General features: G+C 37.6%; 1 protein-coding gene across 4 annotated transcripts in view; it reads left to right on the top strand.

Annotated features, from left to right (window-relative positions):
* The first annotated feature begins 15,089 nt into the window (after window positions 1-15,089).
* Window positions 15,090-18,499, top strand: part of pcsk6 (proprotein convertase subtilisin/kexin type 6) — a 91,499-nt gene continuing 88,089 nt past the window's right edge. For 3 of the 4 annotated variants that reach the window (XM_053635606.1, XM_053635605.1, XM_053635608.1), the window contains exon 1: window positions 15,090-16,068. In XM_053635606.1, coding sequence (XP_053491581.1) covers window positions 15,907-16,068 — 162 coding nt within the window. In that variant the 5' untranslated portion in view covers window positions 15,090-15,906. Of the gene's footprint in view, window positions 16,069-16,167; window positions 16,245-18,499 lie in introns of all 4 variants that reach the window. The other variant, XM_053635607.1, reaches the window with a different exon arrangement.

The following is an 18,499-nucleotide window of genomic DNA, read 5'->3' as shown; positions in this document are numbered from 1 at the left end:
CGGATGCACTGTAAGTAGTATTTGTAGACTAATTACTTATTGTTTTGTTTTTTTTAACTTGTGCTTTCTATGCCCCCTACTCTACACTTTATACTACGTGCACTTTTGGTCAAGTGCAATTAAAAGCACCAATTCTTCAGTTTTACTTTTGATATTTAATCAGTACTCTACTATTAGTAGGGGAGAGCTGGCACAATTGCAACACACTTGTTTCTCTTAATGCATGCATGCAACTAGGGCTGTGAGATATGGAGATACATATCATAGGACAATAGAAAAATGTCTATTGATGTCTTTTTTCTCATTTGTAAGTCACTTTGGATAAAAGTGTCTGCTAAATGACTAAATGTAAATGTAATGATAGATATTTTCCTAGATTGTCTCTATAACCAATGTCTCAATAGTCACTCTTTCGGGAGCCGTTTTACATCACTAAAGTCAGAGCTAGGAGCTACTAGCAGTGTGCTGTAATTTAAACAAAAACAAGCATTGAGGAACATGACACAGACCAAAACTGCCCGCAACACTCCGACACAGAACAAGCATCAGCCCAAAAGCATCAGCACTAAAAGAGGAGAAACTTGTCCTAAAAAAGTAAGTACTATTGTCTTTTGAGCATAACAAAACAAAAGAAAGTACACCCTCCTACAAGTCTATGTTTTATTCATCAGGGCCTAAAGAACAATTATGAGGTCCTCACCAACTTTTATAAGCAAACAAATAACCTCAGATGACAAAAAAAAAACACACACACACACTCAACAGATTTCAAAATATAGTAATTTTTCCCCAAAAAGTAAACCAAAATTCAGAAACCAGGTGGGAAAAAAAAACGTACACCCTATAATTCAGCAACATATAGAACCACATTTATAAAATAATTAAAATAAAATAATTGAAGGAGCGTGTACTTTCTTTTTCCCATGACTGTATCTTTTCAAGATATGAAATTATCCATATCATGATATAAGATTTTGTCCATGCAACTGTGACTTATAGGTATATTAATGACACTAGAAATATTTTTGTAATAGTATTTTTTCAATAGTATTTTTTCAAAAACTGAAATCTGTGGAGTTGTGTACATGAACGGTTATCGTAGTTTTCAGAGTTTGTGTATGAGACTTCAGTTTCAGTTTGCAGGAAGGTGAGAAATCAGGGGTGCAGTTGTAACTCTTCTTATAATTACAATCATAATCATTATTACTTCAGAGGGTCTCAGACTGTTTAAAGCTGGCAGCACTGAGACAGAATAAATGCACCCACTAAGATCCCCTACCACATAATAATGAATAGCTGTCGCTGCAGAATGCATAAAGGTGTTATACTTTTTTTTTTTTTTTAAATCATAGAATTATTGTTAAACCATAGTATCCCTATACCCTATATATCATCTTTTAAATTGAGTATCATGTATTTATGATGTCCATAATGAATTTTGACTGGACATCTCCATTTAATTTCAAAATGATCTCTTGGCCAAAGATTCCTCCTATATTTTTGAGGCTATTCCAATTGCATGAATCTTTTCATTTTTGCCGAACCCCCCCAAAAAACAATATTACAAGTACATGTACAAAAGTACAAAGAATGTAAATGACCCTTAAAGGCACAATAGTGCTCCAATCATGCACTATAATTTAGTATTAAAGGTACACTACATACATTTTTCATGGTTACTAAGAGTTTTCGAGACATACCCTAGAGTGTACAAACTTAGTCAAAAGATTTCTACCCTGAATGATTATGATTAGTGTTGTTGCTGCATCATACTGTACGTTTTGGTTAGTGTTGTGAGAAGGCCAAACCCTGAGAAAGCCAAAGAGAAGTGTTACAGAGACCACAACTTCCTCTCAGCAAGTTCTCCTACTTTAATTAATAAGCATATGCATGTCAAAAAGTAAGTCACACCTGAGTCTGGCCTGGTTTTAAAATTCTCGTTTTGTTACTTTCCATTAGATGTTATGTAGCCATAACAATTATACAATAATACAATGTTTGTATTGGCCACACTAACATATAGATGATCCATACGTTTTGGAATATTTGGGGTTCCCCTTAAAAAGGCGTTACTTCTCGTATTTTCAGGTCATCAGTACAAAAGAGGATTTGGGTTTGATTTTACGGGAATTTAGCAAGACCTTGCAGCATTAAAAGGGCAAAATAGCTGGCGTTAGCATGTGCAGTTTTAAGGTGCATGAGAAAACAGTAATGAAGTTCGAACAACGCTGCATGAAGCCTCTGTGTGTGAAATGTGCAGTATATATAAATAACATTGTGGGTGGTGTAGTTCAATAGAATCGTGTGAAACCACACTTGCTCAGGGAAAAGTTCAGTAATAAAGGCCAGATAAAACCCACCTGAAAGTACTGCAACAGTTTATATTTCATACAGTTTCTGTGTTTATTAACAAAAGCACTGATGGAGGAACTTGTGTGTTTTTGATGGAGGAACACTGATGGTTTTACTTGTGTGAACAGAATACATTTTTTCATTTTCATGCGCCTCAGTGCCACAACATTGCTGAAATGTGGTTACCAAGGCAGACACCCAGCAACCAACATGTATGTGTGTGTGTGTGTGTGTGTGTGTGTGTGTGTGTGTGTGCGTGTGTGTGTGTGTGTGTGTCTGTCTGTCTGTCTGTCTGTGGGAGAGAGAGAGAGAGAGAGAGACTCTTTCTGAGGTTCAGGAGAATGATAGTGTCTGACAGCAGCACCACCCAATGGTAATTTAATGTAATAAATGACTTATTCATATAGCACTTATGCACAGAAAACTCTAAAATTCACATTTATACAAATGTATAAATAAAAATAAGTATTGTATATACAAATGCAAACTAATATACACAGATCTGTCTGACAATATTCATTATACTGTATGTAACAGAATAAATGTCAGGGTAGGGGTGCAGAACTACACTACCCATCAGCCCCAGCAAGTCCCATGCCTCATTAATCACTCTCACCTGTGTCTCATTATGCCTTGTTTAACATCACTATTTAAGTTCCAGTCTTTCAGCGTCTCACCGTCAAGCTTTTGTTGTAGTGTGTGCCACATTATTGCTTATAGTCTATATGGCTCTCCTATCCGCACTTGCATCTCCATGACAATAAAACATGACATGCTTTTAACAGGAAAATAATCAATGACTGGCGGAGTTACTCTTTGCCAGAGTATTCTACTCCTCTTATACCATAACAATTTACCAACACTTTTTAAATTCATTGTAGAACAACATGGTGTACTATTGATCCATTTATAGTCAAGTCTAATGTTGTGGAAAGTCCACAAAACAAGTTAGTTCATGTTATCCATTTAGAGCAGCTATAAACAATTGCTCCCTCACCAGCCTCTCTTTTTTCTCTCTCTCTCTTGAAGCTTGTCATAGGAATGTTCACTCTTACAGCAGTCTTAATTGCAGTCTCATAAGAACTAAGACTTGATTTCAACTGCAATAGTACAGTCTTTAATGTTTTCTGGACTTATATTAGTAAATAATTATGCAATTTGAGAGAATTATGTTTGACCCTACTGTACCAGACGTACCTATTCAAGCTCATCACGATCGTTTGACTGTATTTGTGTAGCAGCTATTTGAGGTAAAAATTTGCATCTGTTTGCATTGCTTTGTTGGGTACACAAAAACTATTATGCCAAGCTGTACAGTGAGGTTGTGGTTGATTGAGGGACAGGCTGGGATGACGAGAAGCTCAGATTTTGCCAGGTTGAGCTTAAGGTGGTGTTCCCACATCCAGACCTAGATGTCCGACAGGCAAGCAGAGATACGTGCAGAGACGGATGGATCGTCAGGCTGGAAGGACAAATAGAGCTGGGTGTCATCAGCATAGCAATGATACGAGAAGCCATGAGACTCAATCACCTGCCCCAGAGATGTAATGTAGATAGAAAAGAGCAGTGGACCCAGAACTGACCCCTGTGGAACGCCAGATGTGAGTTGCTGAGTTTCAGAAATACCTCCCCTCCAGGATACCTTGAAGGATCTGTCTGAGAGATAGGATTCCACCCAGCGCAGAACCGTTCCGGTGATGCCCAGGCTGGAGAGAGCTGACAGGAGGATCTGATGGTTCACAGTGTCAAAAGCACAGAGAGATCGAGTAGGATGAGGACAGATTATCTAACCTAGAGGTTGCTCTTGCTAGTCGTAAGGCTTCAGTGACGGAAAGCAGAGCAGTCTCCGTGGAGTGATTGCTCTTGAAGCCAGACTACTTGGTGTCCAGGAGATTGTTCTGTGTGAGAAAATTGGAGTTGATTAAAAACAGATCTTTCAAGAGTTTTGGAAAGAAAAGGGAGGAGGGAAACAGGTCTGTAGTTGTCAACCACAGCATGGTTAAGTGATGGTTTTTTGAGCAGTGGGGTAACCTGGGCCTGCTTAAATGAGGTAGGGTACGTGCCAGTAGAGAGGGATGTGTTAAAGATGTGTGTGAGTGCAGGTAATAGTGTGGGAGAGATGGACTGAAGAAGGTGAGAAGGGATAGGGTCAAGAGGACAGGTTGTGGTATGGCTAGAGAGGAAGAGTTTTGAGACATCAGTCTCTGAGAGGGGAGAGGAAGTCAGTTGGGAGTTACATGGAGGAGGAGCCAGTCTATGCATGTCTGGGGTTGAGGACTGGTTCCTGATTGATGTAACCTTGTTTGAAAAGAAAGTGGCAAAGTCACCTGCAGTGAGCGAGGTAGGGGAAGGGGGAGGAGGGGGACAGAGATGAGAAGAAAAGGTTTTGAAGAGAGTGTGGGTGTTGTGAGAACTGCCAATCTTCTCTTGGTAGTATGTGGCTTTAGCAATAGAGATGCTATTGGAAAAAGAGGAGAGAAGTGTTTGGAAATTGGTTAGGTCAGTTGGATTGTTAGATTTACGCCATTTCCTTTCAGATGCTCTTAGTTTGCCCCGGTTGTTACACAGAGATTCTGAGAGCCAAGGGCCAGAGGGTGTTGTGCGAGCAGGTCTAGAGGTTAGGGGGCAGATGCTGTCAAGAGATTAACTGCATAAAGCTGTTTCATAATTATATTACATTCTAATAACAAGGTGCTTAAAAGTATGGAATTGTGCAATGGTTATAGAGTTATAGAGGTCTATCACACCCTTAACCTATAAATATATGCCAAAAGGTCATTTTTTTAAATAAATTATCTTAGAAAATAGCATGGTTGGTCTGTATTTACAAATGTAGGTATTAGGTATTTGGGTAAAATTGTTTATTACAATTCTACCTTTAATAATGCTGAATTGCACAAAAAATGTGATTCTGGTTGTCTAATATGGCTGCATATTTATCTACACTCGGAATTCAGATTTTTCATGAGATAATGTGACCAAAAAAAGCCTTTGCTTATTGATCTTATTTTGGGTTTATTTATCACCAAGCCTTTTCCTTTAATAGCACATAAATCTGAATTATTTCATTAATCCAGTAGTTTGTTATCAGACTTCTGGCAAGCAAAAAAATCCCAAACAAACAAGAAATAAATAAAAAAACAGCAATAAGATCTTCCCCACTTTGTGTGATATATTGTCTATCAGTAGTAGTCTGGTTATCTTGAAACTGCAGGCTCACCATTATCTGGCGTCTGAACACTCTGCACATAAATTGTTGTTGTATCTACAGTTCTACTGATTCCTGGAGAGAAGATTTTGTTTTTAATCACTATTTCAGCCCAGACTGCTGTTTACTTAGAGCGAGTGACAATAATAATTAGTGAGAGAACACACTTGGTAAGCAAACATTCAAGATATACAGTACAGTAAGGTGTCGTTGTGTTCTCAGCATCACAACACTAATATATGGTGCTCACCTTTTAGTCTGAGTATGGAAACTTAAATAGAACATACCCTGTCGCTAAAGTGGGTCTATATACGTCATACAGTGCTGTGAAAAAGTAAAAGTATCCTGATTTCTTCTGTTCTTGTGTATATATCTCATACTAAATTGTTTCAGAAATTAAAACAAAATCTAAGGTAAAACAAAGGCAACCTGAGTAAACACAAAATACAATTTTTAAATGATAATGTTATTTATTGAAACAAAAAAGTTATCCAGTACTAACTGGGCTTGTGTGAAAATGTATTTGATTACAAAGCTATTTCAAAGGCTCTGGGACTCCAAACAATTACAGTGAGAGCCATTATCTCCAAATGGAAAAATTCTACACAGTAGTGAACTTTCCCAGAAGTGTCTGACCTTCAAAAATTCCTCCAAGATCACAGCAACTACTCATCCAAGAAGCCACAATAGAGTTAAAGACAACATCAAAGGAACTACAGGTCTCTCTTGCATCAATAAAGGTCACTGTTCATGACTCCACTATCAGAAAGACACTGGGCAAAAATGACATCCATGGAGGTGAAAACCACTGCTAACCCAGAGGAACATTAAGGCTCAGCTGAATTTAGCCAAAGCACACCTTGATGATCCTCAAACCTTTTGGGAGAATGTTCTGTGGATTGAGGAGTCGAAAGTGGAACTGTTTGGAAGACAGGGGTCCTGTTACATCTGGCATAAACCAAACACAGAATTCCACAAAAAGAACATCATACCTACCATCAAGCATGGTGGTGGAAGTGTGATGGTGTGGGGATGCTTTGCTGCTTCAGGGTCTGGGCAACTTGAGGGAATAATTGAGGGAAACATAAATTCTGCTCTCCTTAAGGAGAACGTCCAGTCTTCAGTCTGTAAGTTGAAACTTAAGCGCAACTGGATTATGCAGCAAGACAATGATCCAACGTATCAGAGTAATTCCACCTCTGAATGGCTCAAAAAAAGCAAAATTAAAGTTTTGGAGTGGCCTAGTCAAAGTTTTGACTTGAATCAATTGGCAGGACCTTAAACAGGCAGTTTAAGTTGCTTGAAAAGTCTCCAATGTGGCTGAACTAAAGCAGTTCTACACAGAGGAGTGGGCCAGAATTCCACCACAGTGCTGTGAAAGACTGATCTCCAGTTATCGGAAGCGTTTGGTTGCAGTTATTGCTGTTAAAGGAGGCACAACCAGATTTTAAGTTTAAGGGGGAAGTTTCACATCAGTAATTGGTAATAGTTTTTCACATTGGTAATAGGTGTTGGATCACTTTTTTTTTCTTCAATAAAAAATTATAATAAAAAAACTATTGTATTTCTTAACATGGTATGATTATAAATCAATTATAGGATTATTATCCATGTTTTTAGATGCTTTTACTTTTACTCAAACATTAAACTATCTTGTAAAGATATTTTTGCTTCTTTAGAAATTAATTCTTAAAATTTTATGTAAGCTTGAAACAAGGAATAGGATTAATTGTCTTATATTTGGTTCATTGTAATCTTTAACTAGAAAATACCACATAAATTTGACTATATTCAAGATATTTCACTTATTAAGATGCAGTGATGGATACAGAAAAGAGAAAGTGAGAGATGAGTAGAGAAGGTGACAGAGGAATAGAGAAAGAGTATGTGATGATAGAGAGAAAGAGAGCAAGGAAGGCATATAGAAAGAGAACGATTGGGATAGAGAAAGTGAGAGAGGGATAGGACAAGAGTATAAGATGACGGAGAGAAAGCAAGAAAGGATAGAGAGAGAGAGAAAGAGAGAAAGAGATAGCTTTAATTGGACTAGTCCCTGTGTGTGCATTTATTTTGCCCCTGTTTCTATGGTGACTGTTTTGGACTGATTAACACTCCTCCACACTAACACTCAAACACGCCTCTGTTTCATAAACCTTGTTTTAATCAGAGCTTACCAAAGCTATAAACAAGTTTAGAGGATTCAAGTGCTTGACACCCCCTGGTACAGGTTTTGTCTCAAATTGTATTTTAGTGGTGTGAACTAATAATCTCAATTTTAAATCCAAACAGAATACAGTTTTGTTATTATTATAAAAAGTATTAGTAATAATAATGTAATTACATAACACAATCATAAGGAAGCGCACTAGGACAGGCGGTGAGTTTAAAAGAGCTTCCACCCTTGGACTCATTATTATCTGACCTCGCCTGGTGTTCACGACTGATTTCGTTCTCATTCACCAGAGTTAATGAATTTTTGGACTAAGTCCTGCAGCTTCATTAAAGCCTAATCTTAATGTAATGGTAGCTTTGGAGCAGGGAAGGAATGCTGAATTGGGAATTTGGGATTAGCTTGGCTAAAGTGACTGTTGGACGCTGTCCATTGCAAACTAGGTTTGATCTGAAATACAAATACAGCAAGATGCATCACTGAAGCTCTTTTTCCATAGGTTTCCATATAGTTACATCTGAGTTTTAAGTACACATGGCAAACTGCATTTTTTTTTGTAATAGTGAGTAAACAACTCTTTATAGTTTCTATGACATAAGTGATAACAGGAACTACATTTGTGGATGCTCCACAATATCAAATGCTTAAACGTTAAAGTGTACAATATGTAACTCATCAATAAATAAAGAAATAATTATAATCATTGGCAAATTGCTGTGGTTTAAAGGAATACAACACTGCTGGGTGTGCTGTTATAGGAAAATAATCAATTTCAGGATGGGAACAGTGACTCTAGTTCATGTCAGGCTGCATCACACCATCCTATTGATTATTTTCCTAAAACAGAATGCCCCTAGGTCAAATTAGTTACAACCTAGGTCATGTCTAATGCCTAGTAGTGTGCGACCTTCAGTAGTTAGTGTGTGATCTAAAGTCATTTACAAATAAAGATCTGCAAAAATCAATCAAATAGTCAATCAGATTCTTTTAATAATCTGTTAGGATTTTACAAGTTGTCCAGTATAACGTTTCCAATACATAATTTGATATTTAATATTGTAGGAAGCGTTCCAGCTTTTGTTACATTGTTAATATGCAACAAAAGGAGTTATGCACTGCAGTTTTATCTTACTGTTACCTAAAAGTGTTTGTTTATTTATTTTTTTATTTTATTTTTAAATTTACTTTACAATTTTCCTTAGGGGAATTTTGTCTTTGTCTATCGGTAGTCAGATTAAAAATGTGATTGTGGATTATAGTCATATGAATAAAAGTGAGAGGATTTCCAGAGGTTACTGTCACACTGTATTATTTTATTTTACACGCTCACATTGATTAATACTTTTTTTTTCCAATCACTTAAATATTAATTCACACATTAAATGCTTAAATATAACATTTTGGACATGAATGTAGCAGGTCCAAATTGTCAATGAAAAGTGTGTCATTCAAGTCTACACACTAGATGGCAGCACTTGCCTACTAGTATACAATCTTCCGTTCTAAAACTCATTGGAGAGGATTTCATTTACATTTAATCTAAGCAGTTTACAAAGAGGCAGAGTACATTCCAGTCCAGGGTTACGGGCCTTGCTTAAGGGCAGTCTTGGGATTTGAATTCACAACCTTCCAGCCATTATCACAGAACCTTATCCACTTCCCCTGTAGGCTAAATAAATTCATTTAACAAGATACTATAGTCAGAAGACTATTGCAGGAAGTCATTTATTTCCACTGCAAGCATCATGATGGAACTATCAAACATGCTTTCAGTTTAACTGCATCGATTGAAGCACTGCCACCTCGCAGTTCCAGGGTTCCCAGTTTGATTCTGAGCTCTGGCTACTTTCCGTGCGAGTTTCTGTGCATGTTCTTCCTTTGTCCACCTGGGTTTCCTCCATGTTCCCCGGTTTCTTCTCGCCTGAAAACATGTCAATAGGTGAATTGCCATTAAGTGAGTGGGTGAATGTGTGTGCATGGTGCCCTGACGACTCTGATGTTCCAATTCTAAGGTGTATTCTCACCTTACTTCCAGAGTTCTGGACCCACTATGATAATGACCAGGATAAAGCAGTTACAGAAGATGAATGAATGAATGAATGAATAAATGAATGAATGACCTAGCAATGCAAAAATTAGATCTAAGTGCCATTTAAAGAATATCACAGACACTAAAAATGCCATATTACACAGAAAATCATACATATGCCAAGCCATGCTGGTCACATCAACCTTCCATCTGCTTGTTTGTACAAATGACTCACAGGGTAGTGTCACAGTGCCATAACCAGCTATGAACCACACACACTGACCTGCCAATACTGAGAAGAGCTGTGGCATTAGCTCACAACAACATACACACATGCACACCTGTCAGTATGTCCTAGACGTGGGCAGCAGAGTTATATAAATACCTCCCACAGGACTTTGAAAGGCATACATTGCTAGAGGCAGGTAAAGAGTGAAGTAAAGCTGCTTGTGTTTGAGCTGTATCATGATTTCCCATAGCAGAAGTTATTCAGCAATGCAAAAACATACTGTAACTGCTGTAATTGACATACAATGCTGGCTTCAAACTTTGGGTCATACCTCCTACTTGAGTATGATGATGCTTACATAGCATGATGCTAAACTATGTGATTGATGATGAAGCTTTCCTTATTTATTAGTAACATTACCCTCATGTAAGACACGAAACTTGTCTCCATCAACTACATTTGAGCCATTTGACAATGATTAAGACAATCGTGTTAATCTGAGCTTCATCTCTGCTCATTATAGCTCTATAACAAGCTGCACAGTTCGGCTTCTTACTCATCTATCATTGTGGGTGTTTTAACAGCAGGAATTAGTCCCTCATTAGAGTTTATTGTGGTCTATTCATTTTATAAATTCATTTTCCTGACAACCAACAAGAAACTTTGCAAATCAAATGCAAAGAATACTTCAAATGCCTTTAGCACCCTTATACTCGCTCCCATCATTCAAGATAAGTGATGTGCACTAAAAGTCATCATTAAAAACTGAGGCAATATTTAACTACTAATCAAACCAAGTGACCTTGCAATTGAGCAAGCTTAAGTCTGTCGTGCCTGAGCAGCACACCAAGAAATGTGGTGTCTGCAATTTGAACCGTGACTCACAAATCTGTTTGCTTTTTTTTACGGGCAGAGGTAAAAATCCAGATTACACAGACATTAAACATTAACTTTATGTCTTTATTCAGGGCTGCTAATCAAGATTGCGGGTGTTGGGGTGTGGATAATTCCTGTTTAATAAAGTCTGGCCATAAAATGCCTTTCTTCAGTGTTCAAATGTCCATGCTGATAAGATTATTTCCCTCCTCAGTGAGGTAAGTGTGTCTGAATTAAGGAAGTTAAGCAAAAAAGTAGGTGATACCAGCACAGATGCCTGTATGGTCTCCAAAACATTTATTTCCCAGTCATGTCAGTACTCTCCATTACAACACAACGCATGAACCACTTATGGCTAGGCACTTTCTAGGCACCTGTGTTTATAATGATTAGGTTATAATCCACATGCTATTTTTGAAATGTGTGAACAGAACTTTTCCTGCCCAACATATACTGAGGAAAATATGAAGAAAATAATATTTTTCAATCAAACCTGTCCTTAAACTCGAGTCAGTGGAGGCACAGTAAACTCTACTGCATTTAAATAAATGTCTTCCATAATTAGCATTATTTATCTATCTATCTATCTATATATATATATATATATATATATATATATATATATATATATATATATATATATATAATTATATTATATTATAATAATAAAAAGTATATTATATTACTATACTTAGCTGAGTGCACTTTTTAAACCATTTTCTCCTAATTTAGTCCTTACTAATTCCTATTCATTAACAAGTTCTCTCTTATCGCATGATAAAGCACAGGCCATGTGCTTCTTGCATCCTTTTGAATTGCTGCCCATTTAATGTCTTTTTTGTATAAATAAACACACAGATGCCCATGAATGGCTGATCAACAGAGAAGAGAGGAATGTTAACCTTCCCACTGAGACAGCAGAGGTCAATTATGCTTTCTTGGTCTTTTTGTGCCTCTTGATGATAGGATGAATGCTTCAGCATTCAGCATTCACCACTTAGGACGCCTTATGAGTACACTTGAAATGGTTTGCATTGTACCTGCTATAATGCACTGAGCACTGATGGTGTATAAAATTAGTCCTGTACATACTGATCATATCATGTCAGTCATCATCACCATATCTGAAAAAAATATAGGGCTGTAGGTCCTCCTGAAAATAAGCTTAGACAAAACTCTTAGACAGCTCCACTGGGGAGTTAAGATTTATCCTGTCCCAGGAAAATGTATTACACTTTTGCCATAATTGACTTCCTGTTCTCCCCATTTTAATCAGTGTTTTCCATCCATCCATCTATTGTCTATACCGCTTATCCTTCAGGGTCACGGGGGAACCTGGAGCCTATTCCAGGGAGCATGGGGCACAAGGTGGGGTACACCCTGGATGGGATTCCAGTCCATGGCAGGACACAACCACACACACATTCACACACCCATTCATACACCCATTCATACACTACAGCCTACCATGCATGTCTTTGGACTGGGGGAGGAAACCGGAGTACCCAGAGGAAACCCCCGTAGCACGGGGAGAACATGCAAACTCCGCACACACAGAACCATGGTGGAAATTAAATCCCCAACGCTGGAGGTGTGAGACGAACGTGCTAAACACTAAGCCACCATGCGCCCATCAGTGTTTTCATTTTAAGGAATGATTTCAATATTTGTGATGCAATACAGGAGGTTATGGTGATATGTGCATCTCTGTATTGGTAAAGTGCAATACCACATAGCATCTGTTTATATTACTAGTATAGTATTAAGTATACTATTATTTAGAAGTAATATCAAATACATTTTCTTTGGCATCAGGGAAGGGGGCATGACCTTTAGCCCTCTCTTTCCCAGTAAAGGTAGTGTGAGATGTGTGCCTGTCAGTTCCAGTTAAAATCAAACTGTTTACATAATACAAATGACATTGTATCTCACCGTATTGCACCACACCATATTGCATCAGAGCAGCGCTTTTTCTTATTGTATTGCATTGTTGACTGCTTTAACGGTACTTCTCATGCATTGGTTAGTTGACCATGTATCAAGATCCGGAAGGAGAGATACTTACTTCTGCTGAGAGACGTAACAATAGGAAATATCACTAGTAGCAATGAATAAGTGTTGCATTAATGCAATAATTTCTGTAAGAGCTTGATTTGGAAGACCACATCAGAATATTTTAGTTTCCTTGGTCAAATACCTTACTTAACTTTGGAAAAGTGCTTGTGCATCACAGAAGACACTCTCAGTGTGATTGCAGTAATTGAAGGCAGTTATCCTCCCACTCAATCTGAATAATTCACTCTGTGAAAATGTGGAAAAAGTAGACATTGACCTTTGAACAATTGAAATGATTTACGGTAATGGATAGATCACAGAACAGAGATGGTTTAAAATACTCTATAAGAAAGTGCTGCAAGAATTACATAATTTATATAATGTTAATGATACCTTATAGTTACCAGTAAAACTATGTTATTTTGAATTTGATGCACATACTGATAACAATTAGGTGACTGCAATTTTAGTTTCTGAGGAAGATATAGTTGCCTCTAGGTAAATATGAGTATAAAAGCATACAGGTGCATATTTGGCTCCTGGACAAGCTCACGTTAAGTTAGCAGGGCAGGCACAGATTGAGGATGCGGTCCGACATACAGTTTACAGAGTACAGTAACAGATGGCCGGCCATATCTGAAAGACCTGGGTTTAGAAGAATGGGTTATGGCTGTGTCCCACTTCTCAGTTTTTTCTATGAGCATAACTTGGCTAGTTGGGTCAACTCTTTTCATTTCCATTTATGGGATATGGCACACGCCTTTATCCAGAACGACCTACATTATCTCATTTATACAACTGAGCAGTTGAGGGTTAAGGGCCTTGCTCAAGGGCCCAGCAGTGGCAGGTTCACAGTGCTGGGATTTGAACTCACGACCTTCAGATCAGTCTCGTCTTAACCACTGAGTGACCACTGCCCTTTTCTGTGATTGTTACTTATGAACTGAAATAATCAAAAATGTTACTGATGAACTAAAATAACTAAAATGACTGAAATAGCTAAGATATTGATCATGGCATTCATGACTAGTTCTTTTATATAGCAGTGTTTTCATTCTTCTGTATTACAGTGTAAGAGTGGGATCTGCCTGCAACTCCCATGTATGGAAGTCATCTTCAAGCAGTATTGCTTTGACATACTCTCCACTATGATTTCTGGCATGGCAACAAAATGGCAAAACTCCCAGACTAGTGTACTACAGTAAATAAGGTGCAATATTGAGCATACTGCTAAAGAGTGAACCTTGTGTGAAAACTCAATACTTATATATATAAAATAATAATAATATATAAAAATATATTACTGTTTTATTCCAAGATTGGGGTGCCATTTGTGCCTCACTGCTTTCCATTTAAAGGTAAAAGACATTTAAACACAGGTATAGTGTCCTTCACAACAACCCTTTCAGTTTCAGTTAACTAATTTAAAACATTACTAAAACCAACAGCACTGAGAAAACATCAAGAAGTTACATCTTCCAAATTTCATGAAGATCGTGGGAAGAAGAAAATTAAGTTCTCTCATTCTTTTTTCTTTTTTTGTGATATTGATTGACATAGTCAGTTTGAAAGTACAAACTTGGTAACCGAAATATAGTTTGAAAGTAAATGATCAATTAAAGCAATACATTTGAAATAAATTATTAGAAAATCCTTACTGCCCTCATCATTAGACATTGTTGCCTGAGACAGGTCAACACATTTTGAATGGTTAAATGCACATTTTCTTAAAATCAATCAATGTTGAATAGTTATTATTATTATTATTATTATTATTATTATTATTATTATTATTATTATCATTATTATTATTTTACGCACTACAAAGGCTTAATGGAACCCTAATAGTAGAATTATCCACCATATGATTTCAATTGTCAGCAATCTTTAGTAAACAGAACCTGCTATCCATTGTCCCGCAAAAGAGGATGGGTTCCCCTTTGCATCTGGTTCCTTTCAAGGGTTCTTCCTCATGATGTCTCATGTCCACCTCTGGCTTGCTCATTAGAATAAAAATATATATCCAGATTTCTGTAAAGCTGATTTGTGACAGTGTCCATTGTTCAAAAGGCTACATAAATAAAACTAAATTGAATTGAATCTGAATTGAATATCCAGTTAAACCATCCATCCATCCGTTTTCTGTATCGCCTATCCCAGGGAACTCAGGGCACAAGGTGGGGGACATCCTGGATGGGGTGCCAACCCATCACAGGACACAATCCAGCACACATTCACACACCCATTCCCACACCAACCTATATCTTTGGACTGGGGGAGGAAACCAGAGTACCCACAGGAAACCCCTGAAGCATGGGAGAACATTCAAACTCCCCAGTTAAACCAGTTTAGTGTATAAAATTTGGACTAACAAATAAAGGTTTCCTTAATGCAGTTTAGTTCATCAGAACATAGAATGAAATGTGCAGTGAGATGAGTGGATAGACTGTGGAGTCATTTGTTTTGGTATCATCTAGTGATACTTACCGCAGTTACAACAGGATTAATCTAACCATCTCGGGTAGATGACTCAGCATTATTTTTGTGCGTATGTGAACCCAACAAATGACCTCAAACCCCAAAAGGCTACAGGAAAAGCGGTTGCGGCACGCGCTTGCACGCGCTGTCAAGTGTGCGCGCTTTGAAATTCTCGAACTCGTTACACGCTGTCTGATTGGCTATTGTGTGCGCGCGCGCTCGACGCTCACTTCAGTGTAAAAAACAACAACATTGCATCCTATTGTTATAATCCCAATGACTTTCTTGCTGAATGGGAAGTAATCGAGAATAGTAAAGGGGCATTCACCCAGTGTGGTATGTATTTTTCGAGCAGTTTCGCCTTGAGGAGAAGTGACGCGCGGGTTTGTGGTCGCCGCGCGCTCCCTCGTGCGCTCTGGTGAGCTTTTTGGATTTCAGCCGTTGGCCGGGTTTCACTCGCCGCTGCACAAAGTTAACAGCGCTGGAGTGTACACCAGAAAGGAAGAAAAATGCGTTTGTTTGTTGTTTTTCTGTTGTCCACTTTGATGTTCGTGTGTGAAACGTCTCCGTCTCGGAGCGTTTTTACTAATCACTGGGCTGTGCGGCTCAGAGGAGGCTCAGAAGAGGCTGATAAACTTGCTTCGAAATATGGCTTTACAAATTTGGGCCAGGTAAGGTTTTTTATTTATTACATGTACTTTCGGTCATATTTCGCAGAAAGAATATGATAGAAAACACTTCTCACGCTCTCTGCTGTAACACTGCTGTAGTGCTCCATCTGAGACTCAGTCCCATGTGGCTCCAGTGTCTTTGTGGAAGTGAACACGCTTCAGAAAACATTAAACAGGTATTAAACTGCCTTTATGGGTACAAAAGCTTCTCACTGGGATGGACATCATGTCCGAGGGTATATAATGTGTATTTTTGGTTAGAGCAGTGCTTCTCAAAGTGGAGTGTAGAGACACACAGGGGTCTGTGAAGCATAACCGAGAGGTCTGTGATATTTTGTTTTGTTACAGTGGTGGAAATTCCAACCCAGCATTATCAAAGCTGCTGCAGTTATTATTGAGTTCCTTACTCTGAAATGTCAGATGCCAGTGAATACATTCATTTTACAATAAATAACTGTAATATTTACTGTTTAATGCGATGTAATACCCCTGCTGAAATGAAGGCAATAGAAACCCCAATAAAGGGAATTGTAATGGGGATTGTATTGGTTTTAATGGAAACTGTAATGGTCAGTGTGAGTCTCTACTGGTAATGTGTTGCCTTCTATTGGTGGCATGTTATGTCTAGTGGATACCTGTAAGGACCAATAATGGTAATGGTTTTAATGGTTACCTGATGGTTTGTAATGGTATATGCAGTGGAAACCAATAAAGTTTCGGTGATGGTTTTTAATTAAAAAAAAAATTTCTCAGTAGGGACAGCACACATTCTTTTTATTTTTTATTATTTTATTTATTTATTTATTTTTACAGTATATCCTTATGTATTTCCGGTAGTATACTGAAATAAAAACGTGCTCAATCAACTGAATTTACATGTGCACATTTGGCTCACACGTTTGTCTAAAGAGACCAACAGTTAAGGCATGAGCAGTGCTGAGCTGAAGGTTAAAGGTCTTGCTTAAAGACTTAACCATGGCAGCTTGGCAGTGCTTCTGAACTGTAGCTGAAAGCCATAATCACTAAGCCACCACTTCCCTCAAATAGGGTGCAATAATGCGACCACCTCTAACTTTGAATTAGGTCACACTTAAAATGCCCAACTTTGGTAAAAACCAAAGTTTTTACTAGCACATAAACTTACATAAAAATGCTTTGTGTTCACCTAAAATAGTCGCTGAAATAAAGGGCACAAAAATAACAGAGTGATTTTCAGAATCTTTGCGTCAGATGAAACGTTAGATATGCCACTATGTGTTGTTTATTCTGATATTTTGCTCTTAACCAGTGTGTACTGTGCATTACAATACTGTAAAATAATATAAGAATATTTTGCTGTAAAGTAAATCTTGTAAATGTACACTGAAGTGAATGTGGTTAATCCAAGCCTCAATAACTCAATAACAAAATCAATTCAGCTTAAAAATAATGTGAACTTGGACCTAATATATAAATTCTCAAACCCTACATGGGGTCTCTTGAGACGTTGGGCATTTCTACCAGCTTTTTAACGTACTTCTATGCACATAAACTTCATTTAAATGTTTAAATGCTAATGAAATACTGTCGGCATATTATTATTATTATTAAAATTCCATTAGCCTACATTCAATTTGGAGATCCTCTCCATGAAAACTGAAGCCAAACTGTGACAAGAGGGTAAAATTCCAGAAAAGGGAATTTTGAAGAACACTCCCACCCTGATGCTGACATGGGTCAAAAGATAACATCTCCACTCAAACATGAGTTATGAGGCATCACGTTTACTGCGCATGTAAGAAGGACACGAAAACAACAAAGAATTTATCAAAAAAATGTATTTAAAAAAATAGGAATACATTTAACAAGTCAATAAATAATGTTAACAGACGTTTGTCAGGTCTCAAGATCTGTTAACTTGAATATATCAAGATAACGCTTTAGTCTATTTTCAGTCTAAAGTAAGACCAGATCAGTTATATTAGTTTTTATAATAGTGTAGTTGCAATATACTGTATATTAATTGAGTGACTTCACTATACCCTGCATGAAACGTCGCAAGTGTAACATGGTGTAATTTACCTGGACACGAACATCACAGATGATCAAAACGCTTGCGATCCGCCATGTTGAATGATTGTCATAGGAGATGGGTAGGTACTCCTGGGTGATACACATCATGCCTGAATGTGGGGTCTGGTGGGGAATAAGGTTGCAGCTGTTTTGAGCGCAACATACCCAAACAGGACAAGCTTTAAAATGTTGATTTTATCTGTAATCTTAAGTTCTGGTCATTTTCCTCTGTTTCCTAGATACCATAAATTGTGCTTGACTGACTGACAGAGAAATATTGTTGTTACTAATGGAAACCATGTTTTTATTCAAACGGTTTAAACGTAACATTGGCATTGACCTTTAAAAGACCTTGCACCCAAAACGGGCTATTAAGTAG

This window comes from Ictalurus furcatus, chromosome 10 (genome assembly GCF_023375685.1).
Source record: "Ictalurus furcatus strain D&B chromosome 10, Billie_1.0, whole genome shotgun sequence".
NCBI classification, from domain to species: domain Eukaryota; kingdom Metazoa; phylum Chordata; class Actinopteri; order Siluriformes; family Ictaluridae; genus Ictalurus; species Ictalurus furcatus.
This window is presented reverse-complemented; position numbering and strand designations above follow the sequence as displayed.